The sequence below is a fragment of the Leptonychotes weddellii genome, chromosome 1 (genome assembly GCF_054177405.1).
Source record: "Leptonychotes weddellii isolate Sample4059 chromosome 1, ASM5417740v2, whole genome shotgun sequence".
Classification (NCBI taxonomy): Eukaryota; Metazoa; Chordata; class Mammalia; order Carnivora; family Phocidae; genus Leptonychotes; species Leptonychotes weddellii.
In genome coordinates, this window is record NC_138369.1 from 107135123 (window position 1) to 107157753 (window position 22631).

A 22631-nucleotide genomic window follows, 5' to 3' on the forward strand; every position below is an offset into this window, starting at 1 on the left:
AAGGTAGACAGGGATAAATAGATACATATATAGAGAGCAATCTGCTTACTTTATAATTGATATATAGTGTTCTATAGTATTGTTATACCATAATTTAATCTTTTTCCTGATTGATGAACATAAAAAATTACTTTCATTAAATCACTATTTCAAATTATGCTGAAGGAACCTCCTTTTTATTTAATATATATTCTTGCAAACATGGTCCAAAATTTGCCTGTTTTAAAACTTGATATTGTCCTCCAAACACTTATCAATTTATGTTCCAAACAACAGTGTACAAATGAAGTGTTTTCCTTGTGTTCCCATTGCATATTATTGGTCTTTAAAAATTTTCCCAGTAGGGGCGCCTGGGTGGCTCAGGCAGTTAAGCGTCTGCCTTTGGCTCAGGTCATGATCCTGGAGTCCTGGGATTGAGCCCCACATCGGGCTCCTGCTCAGCGGGGAGCCTGCTTCTCCCTCTCCTTCTGCCCCTCCCCCCCCCACTTGTGCGCGCTCTCTCTCAAATATATAAAATCTTCAAAAAAAATAAAAATTTTCCCAATAGGCAACACATGCTAACTTTTTTATAGCTATCTTTTTATACATTACTGATCATTTGTAGTTCTTCTGTAGTTTGTTTATTCATGTCTTTTGCCCAGTTTTTCTCTTGGATTCTGTCTCTCTATTGTGCTCTCTTTTCTCTCTCTGTCAAATAAATAAAAATATTTAAAAAAATTTTATTTTTTCGTCTATTAATTATGCAGCTTTTCAAGTGATTATCTTTTCAATAAATCTGATATTTGGGGTTTAGTTATTTGTGGTGTACTGATACAGCTTAGTTTTTTAAAAATGTATTCTAATATTGTTATTAAATAGGTTCTTTCACCACTGAGTTGAAGGACAACTTTGTTCTATACTAAATTTCTCAGATTGAACATAAGTACTTTTTATTCTGTTTCATTGATTTTTTTTTTTAAGATTTTATTTATTTGAGAGAGCGAGCACAAGCAGAGGGAGAGGCAGAGGGAGAGAGAAAGGGAGAAGCAGACTCTCCGCTGAGCAGGGAGCCCGACGCGGGATTCTATCCCAGGACCCCGGGATCATGACCTGAGCTGAAGGCAGACACTTACTGACTGAGCCACCCAGGTGCCCCTGTTTCATTGATTTTGGGGAAAATCTGTTTTTGCACATACCACCATTGGTTTAATTATTATAGTTAGTTTTGATATATACTATGGAAAGGCCATTTCATCAATTTTCTGTTTCTAAATTTTCTTGGCTATTCTTGTACATTTATTTTTTCTTTCAGGTCAGTTTTTGAAGGTTTTTCTAGGTTTCAGAAAAAAAATCTTTTATTTTTATTTTTTTATTTTACTTTATTTTTTTTTTAAAGATTTAATTTATTTATTCCAGAGATAGAGAGAGAGAGCAAGCAGGAGGAGGAGCAGAGGGATAGGGACAAACAGACTCCCATTTGTGCATGGGACCCAATGCGGGATTCGATCGCAGGACCCTGAGATCATGATGAGCTGAAACCCAAGAGTCAGACGCTTAACCAGCTGAGCCACCCAAGTGCCCCCAGAAAAAAAAATCTTATTGGTATTTTGATTTGGAATTGCTTTGAATTTATAGGTTAATGTGAGAACGGATAGTTCTATAATATTGAGCTTTGCCTTAGAAGTATAATACCTATTTATTGATCTTTTTCACGTTTTTTAGTAAGATTCCTGTCCCTTAGATCTTACACATTTCCTGTTAAATTTATTCTTAAATGTTTTATAATTTTATTGCTTTTGTGAATGGGATCTTTTGTTTTCATAGGCTTACTAAATACCATTTATTTTTGAATATTTAAGTGGTCACTCACCTTATTCTAATGATTTCTTAGTTAACTGTCTTAGAATTTATAGCTAAATAATGTCATCTGCAAATAACAATTGTGCCTCTTCTTTACTATATATCTCATTTAATTTTTCTTATCTTTACTATTTGGCTAGGGTTTCTAGACAGTGCTGAATTTTAGCAGTGATTCTTTTATCTTTTTTTTTTAAGAGAAGGAAAGGGGGAGCGGCGAGGGGCAGAAGGAGAGAGGGGGAAAGAGAATCTCAAGCAGGATCCATGCCCAGCATGGATCCCAGTGCGGGGCTGCATCTCAACACTGTGAGATCATGATCTGAGCCGAAATCAATGGTTGGACGCTTGACTGACTAAGCCACCCAGACACCCCAGCAGTGATCTTTTATCTTAATGAAATATTATCATTAGTTAGAAAAATTTCTCCAAATTATCTTCAAACATACCCAGTCTCCTTTCCCCCCTTTGAGATATGCTAAAGAGCATAGAAACTAATCTTTATAATGTACTCAGTTGTTCCAAGAACTATGATAAGTGTTTTTTTTAATTTAATCTTCATGACAATATTCAGAGGCAGATATCATTATCTGCATTGTATGGATGGTAACATTGAGTCTTACCCTTCAGAGAAATTTCTTTTTCTCCTTTTACTGTATTGATAGGGTTTTTAAAAATCACTTTTTTGCTTTATTGTCAAATTCATACTTCACAGTTCTTTTTGAGCCAGTTTTCTATTTTTTTTTTTTTTAAGATTTTTTATTCACTTGAGAGAGAGAGTGAGTGAGCACAGAGAGGGGCAGAGGGAGAGGGAAAGAGAAATTCCAGCAGACTCCTCCCTGAGCTCAGAGCCTGACAGGAGTGGGGAGAGTTGGGGGGAGGGTGGCTTACCTCCATCTCAGGACCCTGAGATCATGACCTGAGCCAAAACCAAGAGCTGGACACTCAACCAACTGCACCACCCAAGGGCCCCGTCTATCGTCTTGATCATTAAAAAATGGAAGTTGCTTTATGACTTTCTTATGAATAACAATTAATTTGAGGAGTAATACTATGAGATTGTATGAATATTCTGTTTCCTCAGAACCTTTAACCCAGTGATTTTACCATCCATGGATAATTCTGTCTAAATCTATTGTATCAGTGATTACAAATAAGACTTTTTTCTCTTTATACTACATTTAATTTGGGAGAAAAGCTTATTTTGAGATAGCAGAAGGACTGAACTGGTGGTTCTTTTTTCAGGTTTATTTTTAAAAGCAATTAATCCTACGGAAAAACTTTAGAGTCTATATTTTAGAACATAGGAACATAATGAATGCTTAAAGCAGTTTGTCTTCTGAAGCCCAGTAGCAAAATTAAAACTGCCTTTTTTTTTCTTTTTTAAAAATTCAGCTAAAACTATATCTAAATTTGCCATTTTGGGAATCTTTGTGGTGAAGCAGACTATATTCTGTCGAAGACCAGTGGTAAGATAATTTATGCTAACACTGAAGTTAAAACCAGAAAAAAAAATCTTTCATGCATAATTTGTTTTATACCTTTAGAATGTAATATATTTTGCAGCTCATTTTTAGCTTTAGTGCTGTAATAAGGATCTGGTGTTTGTAGAGGGTATGAACATGGTGCTTTCTTAATTACTTAGAGAAGTGTTTATATAAAACTCCCTTAAATGTTTTAGTTCCTGGAACTTAAGGAGTGGCAGTTGTTAAAGCATGACTCCTTCAGTGAGTCTCTTTAGGATATTTGTACTTATGTTTTTTAAGGATTATTTAAAAAATATTTGTTCTGATAAATATTTTTTAGCTCTTGAAAAGTAAGATTTCTTAAAAGTTCCTATTGTTTACAGACATGCTTACGTATGTGTTAATTGTAAATTCATGTGGACCTTAATAAGGAAGTCATGTTTTGATGATATCTGATACTAATTTTTTTCCCTTGCATTCAAAAAACATAATGCCATACTTGTTCTTTGCCAGAGAAAGTCTATGGAAGCCTTTCCTTCTCTCATTTAATTCTAAAATACATTCTCTCAACCCTTACTCCCTCATACTAATACCCTTGAGGGTATTTTGAAAGAAAAATTGCTGGGGAGGTGGGCAGGAGGATGGGCTAATTGGGTGATGGGTATTAAGGAGGGCACTTGTGATGAGCATTAGGTGTTATAGGTAAGTGATGAATCACTAAATTCTACTCCTGAAACCAATACTACACTATATGTTAACTAACTTGAATTTAAATAAAAACTTGGAAGAAAAAAAATAATATAAAAAACTAAATAAAATTGAATTAAAAAAACAAAATTGCTTTAAGGTAAGCATATTCTCTTATAATGTTGTTAGAAGAAAGAACTATTTTCTTTTTTTTTTTTAAGATTTTATTTATTCATGAGAGACAGAGAGAGAGGCAGAGGCAGAGGGAGAAGCAGGCTCCCCAAGGAGCAGGGAGCCTGATGCGGGACTCAATCCCAGGACCCTGGGATGATGACCTGAGCCAAAGACAGACACTTAACCATCTGAGCCACCCAGGTGCTCAAAGAACTATTGTCTATTTTTTTTTCTTTTTTAAAAATAAAATTTTAAAATATTTAAAACAATTTTATTCATAAAATTCATTTTAAATTTTGTAAATATTTTATTTATATTTTTTACTAGAAAGTAAATTTTATAATAAAATCATACTTTTATGTGGTAGATAAATTAATGATAATCTATACCATTTAGAAGAGTCTAAATACAAAGTACATCTTCTTTCCATCTCTAATCTCTCCCCAATCCCCAGTTCCACCACCCAGAGTTAACTACTTTTAAAATTTTGTTTTGTTTTGAGGTGGCTGGGTGAATCAGTCAGTTAGGAGCCCGACTCTTGATTTCAGCTCAGGTCACGATCTCAGGGTCCTGAGATCGAGCCAGCGTTGGGCTCTGCGCTGGGTATGGAACCTGCTTAAGAGTCTCTCCCTCTCCTTCTACCCCTTCCCCACTCCCCATGCTCACTCTCTCAAAAAAATGAATACAAATAAAAACCTGTAAAATTTTGTTTTATTATATCCATTGCTCAATACGAAAGATGAGGAATTTAGTACTTCTTTATCACCGTCTCTCCTATTTTTAGTTCCAATGGTTATGTTTGTAACTTAAATAATGTACCTTCTTCTGCTTTTCTTTTTAATTGTGGTAAAAAAAAACCCACTAAATTTACATCTTAACCATTTTTAATGTACAGTTCAGTAGTGTTAACTATATTCACTATGTTGTGCAACCAATTTCTAGAACTTTTTCATTTTGTAAAACTGAAACTGTACCTGTTGAACAACTCCCCATTTCCTTCTCCTCTCCCCAACCCCTGGGAACCACTGTTCCAATTAAATGGAGTCATACAGTATTTGTCTTTTTGTGACTGGCCCATTTCACTTAACATAATGTCTTCAAAGTTCATCCATGTGTCAGAATGTCCTTCCATTCATTCATTCATTTATTTAAGTTTATTTATTTAAGTAATCTCTGCACCCAATGTGGGGCTCTAACCCAGGACCCTGAGATCAAGAGTCGCATGCTCCTCTGACTGCTCCAGCCAGGTGTCCCATAATTTCCTTAAAGGCTGAATAATATTCCTTTGTGTTTATATATCACATTTTGTTTATCCATTCCTGTTAATGGACACTTGGGTTGCTTCTACCTTTTGATTATTTTGAGTAATGCTACTATGAACATGGGTGTACAAATAATTTGTCGGAGTCCCTATGTCTGGTTCTTTTGGACCTGTACCCAGAAGTGGAATTATGGGATCAAATGGAAATTCTGTTTTTAATTTTTTGAGGACCCTCCATACTGTTTTCTGTAGCTGCTGCACGTTTTACATTCCCACCAACAGTGCACAAGTCTTGTGTTTCTCCACATCCTTGTCAACACTGATTATTCTGTTTTGTTTTGTTTTGTTTTGTTTTTGATAGTAGTTATCCTAATGGGTATGAGGTGATATTTCATTATGGTTTTGATTTGTATCTCCCTAATGATTAGTGAAGTAGAACATCTTTTCATAAGCTTGTTGGCTATTTGTATATCATTTTGAAGAAATGTCGGTTCAAATCCTTTGCCCATCTTTTATTTGGGTTATTTGGTTTTTTCTTTTTCTTTTTTTCAATATTTTATGTATTTATGAGAGAGAGAGAGAGAGAATGAACGGGGGAGGGGCAGAGGGAGAGGAAGAAGCAGACTCCATGCTGAGCAGGGAGCCTGATGTGGGACTCAATCCTAGGACCCTGGGATCATGACCTGAGCAGAAGGCAGATGCTTAACTGAGCCACCCAGGTGCCCCTATTTGGTTTTTTCTTGTTCCCTGTTTTTATTTTTTAATTATTAGTTTTAGATAGAGTATTGACTCTCTACTAGGAAAGAAACATTTTGAATTTATACTTTTATTTTCTCCACATCTTGATTTTTCTTAGTAATTTTTACATTCTAAAAGTTCGTAACATTATTCTGTTCTTTAACTTACAAATGTTTAAAGCAATTTTAAAAAGCATTTATGGGGCACCTGACTGGCTCAGTTGGTGGAACGTGTGACTCTTGATCTTGGGGTTGTGAGTTCACGCCCCATGTTGGGTGTAGAGACTACTTAAAAATAAAATCTGGGGCACTTGGGTGGCTCAGGCGGTTAAGCATCTGACTTCAGCTCAGGTCATGATCTCTGGGTCCTGGGATCAAGCCCTGCATTAGACTCTGTGATCAGCATGGTGCCTGCTTGTCCCTGTCCCTCTGCTTTCCTCCACCTCCGCCCCCCACGCTGGTGCTCTCTCTCTCTCTTTCAAATAATTAAATAAAATCTTTTAAAAAAATAAAATCTTAAAAAAAACAAGCATTTATAATGAATGCTTTTGTAGGTGTTAAGCACTTGAAGAGCCAAGTAGTGTGAGTAGATGCTTAAAGAAGGAAAAGTAATCTTGTGTAAATAAAACTTTTCTCTTTTATTTTATTTATTTTTTTAAAGATTTTATTTATTTATTTGACAGAGAGAGACACAGCGAAAGAGGGAACACAAGCAGGGGGAGTGGGAGAGGGAGAAGCAGGCTTCCCGCCAAGCCCGACGCGGGGCTCGATCCCAGGACCCTGGGATCATGACCTGAGCCAAAGGCAGATGCTTAACGACTGAGCCACCCAGGCCCCCCAAAACTTTTCTCTTTTAAAGATTCACTTAACTTTGTTGTTTGGGGCTGGTATGTTTTCTTCGTCACTCTTATGCCATCTGTTTTCAGTCATCTGGGATTTTTACTTTCTGGTCCGCTGCTGCTGCCTTTTCTGATTTCTAAGACTTAATTTGCCATTTCAGTTTTCTGTTGTTTCCATGGGCCCTTCAAATGAAGGGATATAGATATGTGTTCCCTCTGCCATATTAAACTAGAAGCATCTGTTGCCTCTGTGTATTGCTTTTATTTTTATTTTTTTATTTATTATTTTTTTTTAAAGATTTTATTTATTTATATGACAGAGAGACACAGCAAGAGAGGGAACACAAGCAGGGGGAGCAGGAGAGGGAGAAGCAGGCTTCCCGCGGAGCAGGGAGCCCGATGCGGGGCTCGATCCCAGGACCTTGGGACCATGACCTGAGCCGAAGGCAGACGCGTAACGACTGAGCCACCCAGGCGCCCCTCTGTGTATTGCTTTTAGAAGGTTAGATGGGGAGGGGGAGCGTCAGATCACAGTGTCCACCACAGGTGTCATTAGATTTGGATTTGAAGTCATATTCTATTTTTTTAACTGGGAGAGACTGGCAAATATTCCTTTGTGCTTTGCTTTTTAAAATCTGTAAAATAGATTAGTATGTCTGGTTTGACAGATATTGTGAAGGTTATGTAAGATAAAGTTTGTTTCAACACCCAGAGTACACTCAGTATTCTATAAATGCTTACAGGCAAAGGAGACATAAACCATGATATTGCCTTGTCAGAAGTGCATTTTCTGGAAGATGGGTTTCTCCTAGAGAGTATTTCTTCTGCATTCAGTTAAGAAATGTTTGAGTCCTTATTATGTTAATAGTTATGTGAATCTATGAGGAAGTCTGAGAATTTTTGTCTTCCAGTTGTGTACACTTAGTTGAGGATGTGTTATCAGTATATGAGTTAAATAACAGAAAATGGAACATAAGATACGTGTTGGGCAGGTTTATAAGTATAGACCACTGGGCTTGTGTGGTTGAAAGAGGTTTAATGGAAGTTGGTGTTGAAGCACTTCTTAAAGAATTGATCCCCACCTCCCTATATAAACTGGGCCTTGAATTGCGGAAAGGTCAGAATTAAAACTTGGATCATCAAGGTCTTGTGTGTGGAGGTTGAGTAAACCAGATGTCTGTAGAAGAGTATTTGTTTTGGGAGTGGTGGGTTCAACTTGAAAATAGAACCAGATTATCAAAAGACTTAAATACCACACAGAGAGCTAGAATTACAGATTTAGAAGACCCCTACACAGAGATAGTAGTTAAAACATTGAATGTGAATTAGGTTTAGAGAGAAAGGAAGAGTGTCAGAATGAATGTGAGCGAGGGTGTAAAGAGTATCTTGTGATTGAAAACCGAAGGAGACTTGAGTTCAGAAAAGCAGACAGAGAGCCAGGGCAACATACTATTATGAAAGCCAAGGCAAGAGAGTTCTGAGGCAGGGGCAGAAAGCTATGAGATGCTTAGAATGATTATCAAGAAAAGGCCAATTTTCCTGTTCTGCTCTCTATTTACCTTTGACAGCCCCTAAAGACTATAGTTTTTTAACTTTTCTTTTTTTACAGATGACTTAAAATTCTAAATTCCTTATTTCCCACTCTGTGTTCTGTGTTCTAGCTACCCATGTCTGTTCACAGTTCCTTCCTTTCTTCAGTGAGTATTTGTCAAGAATCCATTCTGTGCCAGACACTGTGTCTAGGCGCTGTGTTGGCCACTAGGAATGTAATGGACAAAACAAAATCCCTACTTTCACCAAACTTACATTCTAGCTGGGGTAGATGGTAGACTATAAACATTGGTTTACCTGTTGAAGTAGTAGAAGAGGTTGGTCAGAGAGGTAGTCAGGGCCTGGTAGACCCTGCTAGGGACTTTGGATTTTACTCTGCATGGGAAAGAAAGGCACCTGAAGAGTTTAAAACAGGAAGGATATGAACTACATTATCTTTGTAAAACCGTTAGAACAGTCTGACACCTAGAGATCACTCTGTAAGAGTTTGTTAAATTAGAGTCATTCAGTCTATCTGACTTACGTTTGAAATGATACTGTAGCTGGCTACTGGGCAGAGATTAGATCATAGGGAACCTTCTCCTGGCTCCTTCGAGGAAACCCCAGGCCTCTGCTCTAAAACATTTGGGGCGCCTGGGTGGCTCAGTCGTTAAGCGTCTGCCTTCGGTTCAGGTCATGATTCCAGGTCCTGGGATCGAGCCCCGCGTCGGGCTCCCTGCTCGGCGGGAAGCCTGCTTCTCCCTCTCCCACTCCCCCTGCTTGTGTTCCCTCTCTCGCTGTGTCTCTCTCTGTCAAATAAATAAATAAAAAATCTTAAAAAAAAACCATTTTGTTACAATTTTAAGTTTTATAGTGAGTAGCTGCTAGATAGATTTATTTGAATACTGTTGCTTATTTTACAATAAAACAAACAAATACACATTTATGTCTATTCCTATGTATTTTGGGTATCTACCTTAAAATATTAGTCATATTATAAAACCAATGTGGCAAATGGGAGTTTTTTGGGAAAAGGTGAAAATGAAGGTGTGAGGTCTAAAAATCATGCTGTACAAAGAATGGGTGACAGTCTTATGGGTGGTTAATCTGTGGAAGTGAGGGCTGAGGAAGAGGACATATCAGATCTTTGTCCAGTTATTGAAGAGCCATCTCTTAGACGAAGGATAGACTTCTTAAGGAGGGGAGATCTGGGACCAGCGATTGGAACAGATTTCAGTTAAATATAAGGCAGAAGCTAATCAATAACTGAGCTATTCATCTGTGGAGTTCAGTGCCTCACAAAAGAGTGCACTTCTGAAAACTAATATTAAAGCAAAGTGGGATGACCATCAGAGCAGTTAGGGTGGGCTTCCTGAAGGAAGAGGGAGATTGAATTAAAGTTTTTCACAAATCCACTATTTTTATTTTTTTACTTTTAATTTTTTTTATTTAAATTCAATTTAGTTAACATTCCACTATTTTTATTTTTAAACATTATTAATACGGATTTTTTTTTTTTAACTTTACAGGGATCGTTTACTGGAAGCAATGCAATGATGTACTCACAAAATATCTGACATTCTTCGGATTGTCAGGCATTTAGTAGTATGGAGAGCATCATTAGTTTCAGTCATCTTCAAACTTAAAACTCTTTTTCTTTTTCAGGGATATCATGATAACACATTTTGAACCTTCAATCTCCTTTGAGGGCCTTTGCAATGAGGTTCGAGATATGTGTTCCTTTGACAACGAACAGCTTTTCACCATGAAATGGATAGATGAGGAAGGTGAGTGATAAAGAGAGGGCTATGTGTGTAAGCATTTGATTTAAGATACTATTTTGTCATTTTTTTTTTTAGATTTTATTTATTTTTTGTCATTTATTTTTAAAATATAGTAAAGGTCCTAATTAATTAAATTAGGACTATTAGGTAAATTAGAAATTTGATGCCATTTTAATTTTGCTTCAAGTACTTAAATGAAAAGAATATCAAAGGGTACAATCTTTGTTTTGTCCTTTTTACCCCAAAATAGAGTGAAATTAAGGTGACTTTCTTCCACCATTAACATAAACATCTCATCAAATTGTGTTATATTTTACTTTAATTTTGAAAGTGAATGTTGTTTTATACTTTAGAGATTACCTTCAATAATTGGGTAGTATTTTTTGCTGAATATTACTTCAAAGAAAATGTTACAGAATAAAAGTGATTGTGACACCATGATTTCAAAGATGGTGGCATTGATGCCTTAATGACTTGGACTCAGAAAACATTTATTGAATATCTGTGTGCTGAAGATAGATATTTTCTATCCTCAAACTCATTGTCTCATAGGGAGATGGACATGTAAATAACAAATGTGATAAGTTGAACATAAATGTATAGGGATCTTGGAATGCAAAAGAAGTAGCATCTACATGTGCCTGAAATATTTGTGACATTTGGACTAAAACAGTAACAAAGAATAAAAGTTTTTGAAGTAGAGGTGAAGGGAAAACCATTTCTGAAGAAGAATAAGACAGAAAAAGGACAGAGTTATGAACAACATGGTGCGTGTGGAAGAGCAGTAATTCACTAAATTAAAGTGTTGTGAATGGTGTGGTATCAAGACTAGATCCTTGCTCCTGAGTGTGGTCTGCAGAACTTTTAGAAAAGACCCCATCACAGACTCCTGGATCTGAATCTGTATTTTAACAGGAATTACAGGTAAGTCGCATGAATATTAAACTTGGAGAAGCTTAGGGTTGACTCAATCCTGGAAGGCTTTGCAAACCACATTAGACTTTATTTTACATGATAGAATGTCATTGAAGTATAGCTTAAAGATACCCTAAATATGCTAGCTTTGTATTATGGCCCTCTATTAATTGTAATGTGAATGGAATTTCTTTTTAAGGAATGTCATTATAATATGTAGCTCAATATTTGGGGCCATTTCTATGTTTCCTGATAAGAAGAGGCCTGGAAAGATATTATCCCAGATCCAAGCTATACGTAAACTCAAAACCCATTTGCACTTTTGAAACACATTTTTTTTTAAAAGTTTTATTTATCTAATCTCTGTGCCCAGTGTGGGACTTGAGCTCATGAACCCGAGATCAAGGGTCACATGGTCCTCCTACTGAGCCAGTGAGGCACCCCTTGAAAGACATTTTTAAAAGTTTCCTAAGTAATCCATGTTTGCTGTTTGGGAAAAGAAGTAGTACAGGTGTTTTGAAATTTTAAAAGAAGTCTTCCGTTTGCCCTTTCTCTTCTTTCCTTCCTCATCAATCCCAGGCGTAAGAGAGAAAACCACTAGTAACAACTTAGTATGTATCCTTTGAGATATTTTCTCTGTATATACAAATATTTTTGCTTCTGTACATTATTTATAAGTGTACTTTTTTTATACAAAAAGAATTAAATCATACAAACCATTAAAGGATATTTTCCTTTTACATTGTGAATTGGATATTTTTTCATTTCAGTGTCAATGAAATTATATCATTACCTTTTTTTTTAACGATTTTATTTTTTTAAGTAATTTCTACACCCAAAGTGGGGCTTGAACTCACAACCCCAAAATCAAGAGTCACATGCTCCACTGACTGAGCCAGCCAGGCGCCCCTACAGCATTACTTTTTATTATTTTTATTTATTTTTATTTTTTTAAATATTTTATTTATTCATTTGAGACACAGAGATAGAGAGAGAGAGAGAGCATGAGTAGGGGGAGAGACAGAGGGAGAGGGAGAAGCAGGATCCCCGCTGAGCCAAGAGCGCGATGTGGGGCTCAATCCCAGCACTCTGGGATCATGTCCTAAGCCAAAGGCAGACGCTTAACCATCTGAGCCACCCAGGTGCCCCTACAGCATTACTTTTTTTAAATGCTGTATATTATACCACATCATTGTAGGTATTTCATGATTTATTTATTTAATTCCTTATTGATGGATGTTTGGACTATTTCCATGGGTTTTTTTGGTACCATAAGCAATACATAATGAACATCTTTATATGTAATTTTGTGCTATTGTATGGGACTTTGTATAGCACATTCATAGACTATGCACATCATAAATTTTGGTAGCTAGTGACAGTTTGCTATCAAAAAAAATTTAAACCAATTTGTGGCACAATTACTTTGAATGAGAGCATCCCTTTGCTCTTGCCCTCAGTAGCCTCAGATATTAGGAGTCTTAAAATGTTAAGACTAAAAAATGTTTTGAAGGGAAATACTAGTAAGGGAAATACTAACTTGGTATTTTAAATTCTGTATTACTTACGGATAAGACTATCTTTATCTATTCATCCACTTTTGACCACAATGTTAGTTTAAATATTGTTAATTCTAAATGGTATGGATATCTCATAGTATATCTTCAGCCTGAACATGAGACTATATAATTTAGCACAGTATATACAATATAGTTAGCATCAATAAATTGATTCTTATCATGAACTAATGTTATTCTCATTTTTTTGAAAGTAAACTCTACCTAATGTGGGGCTTGAGCTCACGACGCCAAGAATCAAGAGTCTCATACCCTACCAACTGAGCCAGCGAGACACCCCAATGTTACTCTCATTTTAATCCTATCCTGATCATTTCATGCCATTTATTTGCCATTTAGGATTTTTTCAATTGGTGGTTTTCAAGCTAGTGCACATAGGAATCATAGATAATGCATTTTATTAAATTGATCTAGAGATAATCCATTAAAAATTGTTATAGTATTCGGTGTGCGTGGGTGGCTCAGTTAAGCATTCGATTCTTGATTTCGGCTCAGGTCATGATCTCGGGGTTGTGAGATCAAGCCCCAGATCGGGCTTGGAGCCTGCTTAAGATTCTCTCTTTCCCTCTCCCTCTCCCCCTCCCTCCATCTCTCTCTCTCTCTAAAAAAAATATAAAATAAAATTTATAGTACTCTTATACTTTGTATTGCCGTTACCTGGGCCAAATTGTTATATGGTTGTCTCTTTCCTGTCATTCAGGTTACTCAAATGTCCTGTCCTCCAAGAAGCCTTTCACTCCTATTCCCTTTATGTCTTACTTTATGGTAGAACGTAAGCCCCGTGAGAACAGAGATCTTGTCTTTGCCGTGGAGCTCCAGTGCCTAGAGCAGTTCTCAGTAACAGTAGGCTCAAAACATGTATGAGTTGTAGAAAAGACTGATAGCAAGCCTTTCCTGCAGTTTTATGTTCATTATTGAAGATTTAAGCATTGGGACTTGTGGCTTATTCTATTTTTTCTTAACATTATAGCATATTTTAATTAACAGATTCACATAGTAAATTAAACTAATTCTCTGGTGAAACAGTCTTATCCTTTTATAATGCAATTCAAAGTTCTTTGTCTCTAAATAGCTATTAAGTGTCCTAATTTTCTGGGGAAAACTATAAAACTATAGCCTCATTCAAGGAAAGGGTTAAACTTTCTATTAAAGTCTACTGATTCCCATGTGATCCTTCTTACCCTGGTTAATTTTGATACTAGTCTCTTCTTAATTTTAGGCATATAGAGCCAGTCGTAATTATTTTTAAGCTCCTTGCAATTATTTTTCAGTTGTAATTTTGTTACCTTTATTTTTAGCCAGGTGGGCATTGGGGCATGCTTATCTAGAGAAAAAAATTCTCTCTAGAATCAGTGGAAGACAGGACTATGATTTCTCTGGTTTATGAGCAACACTATGTAGAAGCTAAGCTTTTAATTGTGGGATTTTTTTATTTTAGAGCAAATAGTGATCATAAACTTCATTTCTTTAAATAGATCTATGACAGTCGTTCTTTTTCCTTGTGTTCAAAACCAGTTTTACTGATTTGTTTTGATGTGCCTGTGGAAAAACTGGTTTGCTTAATCTAACTAAACATTTTAGAATGAATAGTAATTTTGTAACAATTATACCTCCCTTTTCAGGTGAGAAGAGAGTATGGGACAGAGAAGGATAAATGACTTTTTAGTTCATCATATTTTAATTGTGACTGTTTTTCCATAAGAATATGCCTTTTTATATTCACAATCTAATATTAAGTATTTTCTAAATTTCTAATTCTGTCAATTTCTAATTTATTCAGAGTCTGATTACCAGGTTTATATTTAACTGCTTCTATTCTGTCACTTCTCTTTTTTTTTTAGATTTTATTTATTTGTTTGATGGAGAGAGAGAGAGCACAAGCAGGGGGAGCAACAGGCAGAGGGAGAATCAGGCTCCCTGAGGAGCAGGGAGCCCGATGCGGGGCTCGATCCCAGAACTCTGGGATCATGACCTGAGTTGCAGTTGCTTAACCCAACTGAGCCACCCAGGCACCCAGTCACTTCTCTTTTATTAGAAACTAGCCTTTTGATATTTTATTTCTTAGTTAAGTTTTCATTAAGAGTGGTGCTTGCTTTTTAACAAAAATACTGATTTGTTTGAAGGAAAAAGTAACTCTGAGGATCCTCAGATCCCCCCAAATAACTCCTATAAACAAATTGATGATGTCTATTTTGGTGAATATACAACTAGAAGGGATAGGGTAACAATTTTTTTCTTTCTTATAAATAGCCAGGTATCATACAAACTGTTATTTAACCCACCTTTTCACTTAACATCTTGTGGATTATCTTTCCATATCAGTGTACGTAGATTTATATAACATGGTTTATATAATGTTTATATAACATGGTTGTACCATAATTTATTTAACCAATCCCCCTTTGATGGATATTTGGATTATTTGTAGCATATAAAAATATTAGTGCAGAGAATATCTTTGTGCATATGTTTTTTGGGACACCTGCGCTGTATTATTTATAGGGTAAATTCCCTGAAATGGAATGTGTCCTTGATAATAGGTGGTACCAAATTGACCTCCAAAAATATTGTACCTTTTGTCATACTTCTCACCAATAACATATGTAAATTATTATTTCATTTACACCCTGTAAGAGACTACGTGAGAGAAAAAGTAGGTGATTTGCAGAGAGTGGGAAAGGATTTTATTCGGATGTAGTTCTTTAATTCATATCCTTTTGGCTTCAGTAGGTGAGATTCATGGAAATTTGAAATGCATGTAAGCATTCTTTGATGTAAAGAGTATGTGTGGAGTGTTTCTGAATTCCACAAGGTTAAACTTCTTCCTGTTTGCCGTATTAAATCTGATGTGTTCACAGGGGGGATAATTGAGTGTCAAGATGTAACAAAACCACACTTAGGATGGTAAGAAACATACTTCTCTTATGTGATATTTTCCAAACATCTTTAGTCTGATGTACTTTTAGCTGGTGTGTAAGGAACAATCATTCTTCATACTTTTTCTTTATCACCTAACACTGTATACTGACAGTGTCAGAAGAAACAGTGAGGAGAAAATTTTTTGACTGAATTCAGTGTGACTTCACTTAACTTAGATAGCAGTATTACGGATCAAAATCGGGAAATTAAAAAATGAAAATTGATATCAATAAGAGAAAAATCTACTCATTGAACAGATCTTGTTTTGTAACTGGTATTTTCCTTTTAGAGAACTTTTTTTTAACATATCCTGTAGTAGAGGTTGGTGTTTGATTAATTCTTTCCTCTTTTTCATATCTTTATTTCATCTTTTTTTTTTAAAGAAAAAACAGCTTTATTGGGGTTCCTAGGTGGCTCAGTTGGTTAAACATCTGACTCTTAATATCAGCTCAGGTCCTGATCTCAGGGTTATGAGTTCAAGCCCTTCTGTTCGGCTCCACACTAGGTATGGAGCCTACTTAACAAAAAACAAAAAACAAGAGGCACACCTGGGTGGCTTAGTCGGTTAAGCATCTGCTTTTGGCTCAGGTCATGATCCTGGAGTCCCGGGATCAAGCCCCACGTCGAGCTCCCTGCTCAGCGGGGAGTCTGCTTGTCCCTCTCCCTCTGCTGCTTCCCCTGCTTGTGCTCTTTCTCTTTCTCAAATAAATAAAATCTTAAAAAAAAAGAAATAAAAAACAGCTTTATTGAGGTATAATTGACATACGATATACTGTACATATTAAAAGTGTACAATTTGATGAGTTTCGACACCCAGGAAACCATCATCACAAGCAAGATAGAGACCATATCCATTACCCCCAAGTGTTTCAGTGTGCTTTGCAATTCCTCACTCCTACCCCTCCATGCCAAGTAACTAGTGATTTGTTTTCTGTCACTATAGATTAGTTTACATTTTCTAGAGTTTTGTAGGTGTGGAATCATACAGTATGTATTCTTTTTTGAGGGGCGGGCTAGTCTGGTTTCTTTCACTGGGCAAAATTATTGATGTGTGTGTTGTGTTTATCAGTAGTTCATTTCTTTTTATTACTGAGTGGTATTCCATTATGCAGATGTACCACAATTTTTTTTTTTATTTATTTTATTTATTTATTTTTTTTTTAAAGATTTTATTTATTATTTGACAGAGAGAGAATGAGAGAGAGAGAGAGAGAGCACATGAGAGGGGGGAGGGTTAGAGGGAGAAGCAGACTCCCCGCCGAGCAGGGAGCCCGATGCGGGACTCGATCCAGGGACTCCAGGATCATGACCTGAGCCGAAGGCAGTCGCTTAACCAACTGAGCCACCCAGGCGCCCCTGTACCACAATTTTTTAGCTGTTCCTCTGTTGATGGACACTGAGGTTGTTTCCAGTTTGGGGCTATCACAAATAAAAGCTCTGTGGCAATCACGTGTAAGTCTTTGTATAGATATATATTTTCTTTTCTCATGGGCAAATATTTAGAAGTGGAATGGCTGGATCATCTGGTAGGTATAGATCCTTTTTTATTTATTTATTTTTCTTTAAGATTTTATTTATTTATTTGACAGAGAGAGAGATCACAAGTAGGCAGAGTGGCAGGCAGAGGGAGAGGGAGAAGCAGGCTCTCCACTGAGCAGGGAGCCTGATGCGGGAATCGATCCCAGGACCCCGGGATCATGACCTGAGCCGAAGGCAGTCGCTTAACCAACTGAGCCACCCAGGCGCCCGGTCACCTTTGTTTTTGAAAGATAATTTTGCTGGGCAAATAATTCTAGGTTGGCATTTTTTTTTTTTTTTTTTTGCATTCTATATACTGTCTTCTAACTTGCATTGTCTCTGATGCAAATCTGTAGGCAGTGACCTTAGTTCTTCTCTATGTAATGTGTCTCTTTGGCTGCTTTTAAGATTTTTCTCTTTATTGTTAGAAAAATTTTGGCCATTATCTCTTCAAATTTTTTTTTTTTTGTCACCAGACCCCTCCTTTAGGGACTCAATTACATGTATATTAGGCTTCTTGAGGAGTCCTAAAGCTCACTAATGCTCTGTTCATTTTTTTCCCAATCTTTTCTCTGCATTTCATTTTGGATGGTTTTATTGCTGTCTATTTAAGTTCACCAGTCTTTTCTTCTGCCATTAATCCCATCTAGTATAGTTCAATTTGGGCCTTTTAAAGTATCTTCCATCTTTACTTGACATGCCCAGTACCTACAGCTTCTTGAGCATATTGGATATAATTATAATAACTTTTAATATCCATTTCTACAAATTCTTTCATCTTTCAGTTCAGGGTCAGTTTCAATTGATTGATGTTTCTCCTGGTGTGGGTCATATTTTCCTGCTTCTTCACATGCTGGGTATATTTTATTGGATCCTGGACATTGTGACTTTGGCGTTATTGGGTGTTGGATATATTTGTATTTTTCTGAATATTTCTGAGTTTTGTTCAGGGATTCATTTAAGTTACTTAGAAACAGTTGATCCTTTGTTGCTTATTTCCAGTATCTTGAATCATTTTTTTCACTTGTTTTGTATAGTTTTTTTGTGTGTTTTAGGTGGAGGGTTAAATCGAGTTCCTATTACCTCATCATCTCCAGAAGTGGAAGTTGAGGATGGGCAACTTGATAGAATAGCATATGCTTCTGTAACCGCTGATTTCCGCCTCCTAGAAAAAAGGAAGCGAGAAGCCAAAATCCACTACTATTGTGACTGGGCCTAATATTGAAAGGATGGCCACTTAAACACTATAGCGTTCTTGGACAATTTTTGCAAATCTATATTTTAAGCAATGCAACCCTTCAGAGTGGGGAGTGCGGGAACTTTCACAAGTGGTATGTAGTGTTCTGAACCCAGTTTCCAGAGGTGGGTCCAGTGGGAACAGGCTAAGTCTGTAAATCTGTGGCAGACTCAGACATCAGGGAGAGGAGTGTGGTGATGCTATCTCAGACAAATGTTAAAGGTTGCCAATTTTGGTTGTATGCTGTGTTGATTCTTTCAAGTGGGGGGTACTGAATTGAGTCATATGCTAAAATACCTAATATAACTAGTGTCATATATGTGTTTTAAGTTCCGCATCTTGTCAGGTTATCTCATAAATAACTGAATCTTGCATACTTATCAAATACTTGAGGTCCAGTGCCCTAATTTGGCTCTTTCTTTTTATAGGTGGAAGAAAATATAGATGCACTGAAAAAAAGACATGATCTGCTGGTTATAATACACAGATTTTATTATCTTGAAATTCATTGACCTGAGCATATCTCACTCTGGCTGTATGCCTTTCAGGATGTGAATTTGGACTTTAGTAATAGAGTGGGCCTTGAGAAATAGTTTTTCCTCCTATCTTTGTTTCATGATGACTCTTCATGGAATGTTTTACTTCTGAGTTACGTGTCCTGCTTTATCAGGCATTAAACAGTTGGCCCAGAAAGGTAATACTTGAACCACAGACATTCAGTCCAATAAAAACAAGATAGATTTGAGTATAGGTAATGTCAGTAATTAACTCCCATTTTCACACTTCTTTGTGATTATTCAAAAGTATCAATCTCTAGGTAAATACTGAATACAGGTACTTTCTTCACCTGGTCTAGGTTTCAACCAACAGCAAACAGGTACTAGTCTGGCAAAAAGGCAATGTCTAGCAGAAGGGAAAGATTGATTTTTTAAAATATAGTTATAATGATACTTTTAACAATAGTTAATTCCATTCATGGCATTTAGTCAAAGCACAATAATAAAAGCCTCATGTTTAATGGACCAAGCATACTATGAGTCACTTTAAGTATACGATCTTTAGTTTTCCTATCATCCTCACAATATAGATAATAGGCATGCAGAGAGCGATAAATAGATATGTATACACACACACACACACACATGCATATATATACATATGAATGACATATTACACACGTTGATATGTGAAAATTTCATTATTTTTTATGTTGCTTTTTTATTTTTGGCTTATACGTAAATCAACTTCTGTAGAAACAAAAGTTTTTTTAACCTATGTAAAAAATGGTATGTAATTATATTGACTTTCACTTTCATAAATGTGGCAAAATGGGAGAAATTTGGGTAACTGAGAAAGTGAGTCTCTGAATGAATTACTTTATTTCTTTGACGCAAACTAAAACTTTGCTTTTGGTCTAGAATGTTACTTTGCTATCAGACTCACTTTTATAAAAATGCTGCAGTAAACATTTTTTCTAAAACATCTTCATTGAGATATAATTTATGATTTAAAGGGGTTTTTAGTATATTCACAGAGTTGCACAACCATCACCACAATCAATTTTAAAACATTTCATCACTCAAAAAATAAATCCCGTGCTCATTAGCATTCACTACCTATTTCCCCCTAAGCTCTTTACCCCCCACAGCCCTTAGACCTAGGTAACCACTAATCTACTTTGTGTTTCTATAGATTTGCCTAATCTAGATGTGTCATATTGGTACTTGTTCAATTGATGGACATTTGGGTTATTTCCATTTTTTGCCGGTTATGAGTAATATCACTATGAACATTTAGTTACAACTTTTTGTGTGGCCATATGTTTTCATTTCTCTTGGGTATATGCCTAGGCGTAGAATTGCTGGGTCATATGGTAACTATGTTTAATCTTTTGAGGAACTACTGAACTGTTTGCCAAAGTGGCTGCACCATTTTACATTCCCACCAGCAGTATATGAGGATTGGTTCCAGTTTCTTTACATCCTCACCAATACTTGTTATTATCAGTGTATTGAGTGTTGATCCAAAAATGGTGTATCTGTGTAACCTGATTGAATCATTTTGACTCACTATTTTTCATGTAGCATTTTAAAGATATCAATAACACTAAGTTATAAAGTGGGTATATGAGAGAACCAGTCTTTCTTTTATGTAGATTATACTCAGAAAGTATATCAGAAGAAAAGATTTCATCCATAGTAACAACAAAAATTTTTTTTTAAATCTAGAAATAAACTTTAAAGAAATGTGAAGAGGGATGTCTGGGTGGCTCAGTCAGTTAAGCATCTGCTTTCTGCTTGGGTCGTGATCCCAGGGTGCTGGGATCGAGTCCTGCATCGGGTTTCTTGCTCGGAGAGGAGCCTGCTTCTCCCTCTGCCTGCTGTTCCCTCTGCTTGTGCTCTTTCTCTCTCTGGCAAATAAATAAATGAATAAAATCTTTAAAAAAAATAAAAATGTGAAGAAACCATGTAAAGAAACTGAAACAAAAACAACTGGATGCCATAAGCAAAACTTAAAATGAATGGGGTTAGGAAGAAGCATCGTGTAAAATGAGAGCTCCCTACAGATCAATCTATAAAGAGCATGATACTTCCAAAAAATTCTAATGGGAATTTTAAAAAACTGACAATTTCATTTGGAAAAATAAACAGGAAAATACTGAAAAAGGAAATGTAAAAAGGGAAGAATTTTCCTAATTTTGTGTGTTAGAAAACACCATAATCACAGATATAAGAATAGTAACAACTGACAGAAAATATTTGTAACATTTACAAAGGATTGCTATCTCTAATATAAAATAATTAGGTCAAAAAAATAGATGAAAAATCTACTTAAACAAGTGTAGATAGCTAATTCATAAATGACCCAAAAAAGCTCAAAAATTACTAATTTAAAAAACCAAAGATTTAAAAATAAGACATTTTCACCTATCAGATTAGAAGAGATTTAAAATTTAGTAATTACTTATAGGGACTTAAGAAAGATATGCTGTTGATTGTGTATATGATAACCTTTTGGAGTTTCTGTCATTCTAAATTTTGGAATAATTGTCAAAATTTTAAATGGGGGCACTTTATTTTATTTTTTTAAAGGTTTATTTTAGAGAGAGAAAGAGCACAAGCAGGGAGAGGGACAGAGAGGGAGGGAGAAGGATAGGGAGATAATCCCAAGCAGACTCTCTGCTGGGAACGGAGCCTGTTGCGTGGCTCGATCTCACAACCCCGAGATCATGACTTGAGCCGAAATCAAGAGTTGGAAACTTAACCGACTAAGCTGCCCAGGCACCCCAAATGGGCACACTTTAAACCAATCAATCCTACTTTTAGAAAATCATCATGAGAAGTTATTCAAACACACAAATACTTCAAGAATATTTGCTATATTATTCACTAATAAAAAGGATTGAAGTACTGATACATTGTACAACGTGGATGAACCTTGAAAACATGTTCAGGGAAAAAAGACAGACATGAAAGACCACATTCTGTATGATTCCATTTATATGAAATGTCCAGAAAAGGCAAATCTAGGTACTGAAAATAGATTAGTGGTTGCCTAGATCTGGCAGTAGGAGGAGAGTTTGGGGGGAAATGGAGAGTGACCGCTATGGGCAAGGGGCTTTTTTGAGGAGGAGATAATGAAAATGTTCTAAAATTAATTATATTGATAGTTGACAGCTCTGTGAACATACTGACAACCACTGTACACTTCAAATGGGTAAATTGAATGCTATGTGAATTATATCTCAATAAAGATATTATTAAAAATTAGGTTATCCTTAAGCTTTTCATAAAATGTGAAATATTACCTCCTGAGGTAAGGCTGTTCAGAATAGGTGGCATTTGTCCTGAGTCTTGTAAAGATTCACAGAATTTCACGATTCGACTTAAAAGTTGGTAGTAAGTTGTTGGTTCCATAACAACTCACCTCAAAGTGTAGTAGCTTTAAAAAACCCCCACCACTTTATTTTATAATCTCTCACACTTCTGTGAGTTGACTGGCTCTGCTGGTCTCACAAGAGGTCTCTCATGCAGTGGCAACCAGAGGACAGCTGGGTCTGGAGTCATGCAGGCTCACCAGGGATGCTGGCCTGGTTGGTTCTCTCTCCCTCTCTGTGTAGTCTCATCACAAGGAGGAGGTATCTCATTTTCTTA

At 36.2% G+C, this 22631-nt stretch overlaps 1 protein-coding gene across 2 annotated transcripts in view; it reads left to right on the plus strand.

The window, feature by feature from the left end:
* PRKCI (protein kinase C iota) overlaps positions 1-22631 on the plus strand; it is a 67547-nt gene that overhangs the window by 6199 nt on the left and 38717 nt on the right. For both annotated transcript variants that reach the window (XM_081829400.1, XM_081829402.1), the window contains exon 2: positions 10193-10314. In XM_081829400.1, the coding sequence (XP_081685526.1) occupies positions 10193-10314 (122 nt within the window). The remainder of the gene's footprint in view (positions 1-10192; positions 10315-22631) is intronic.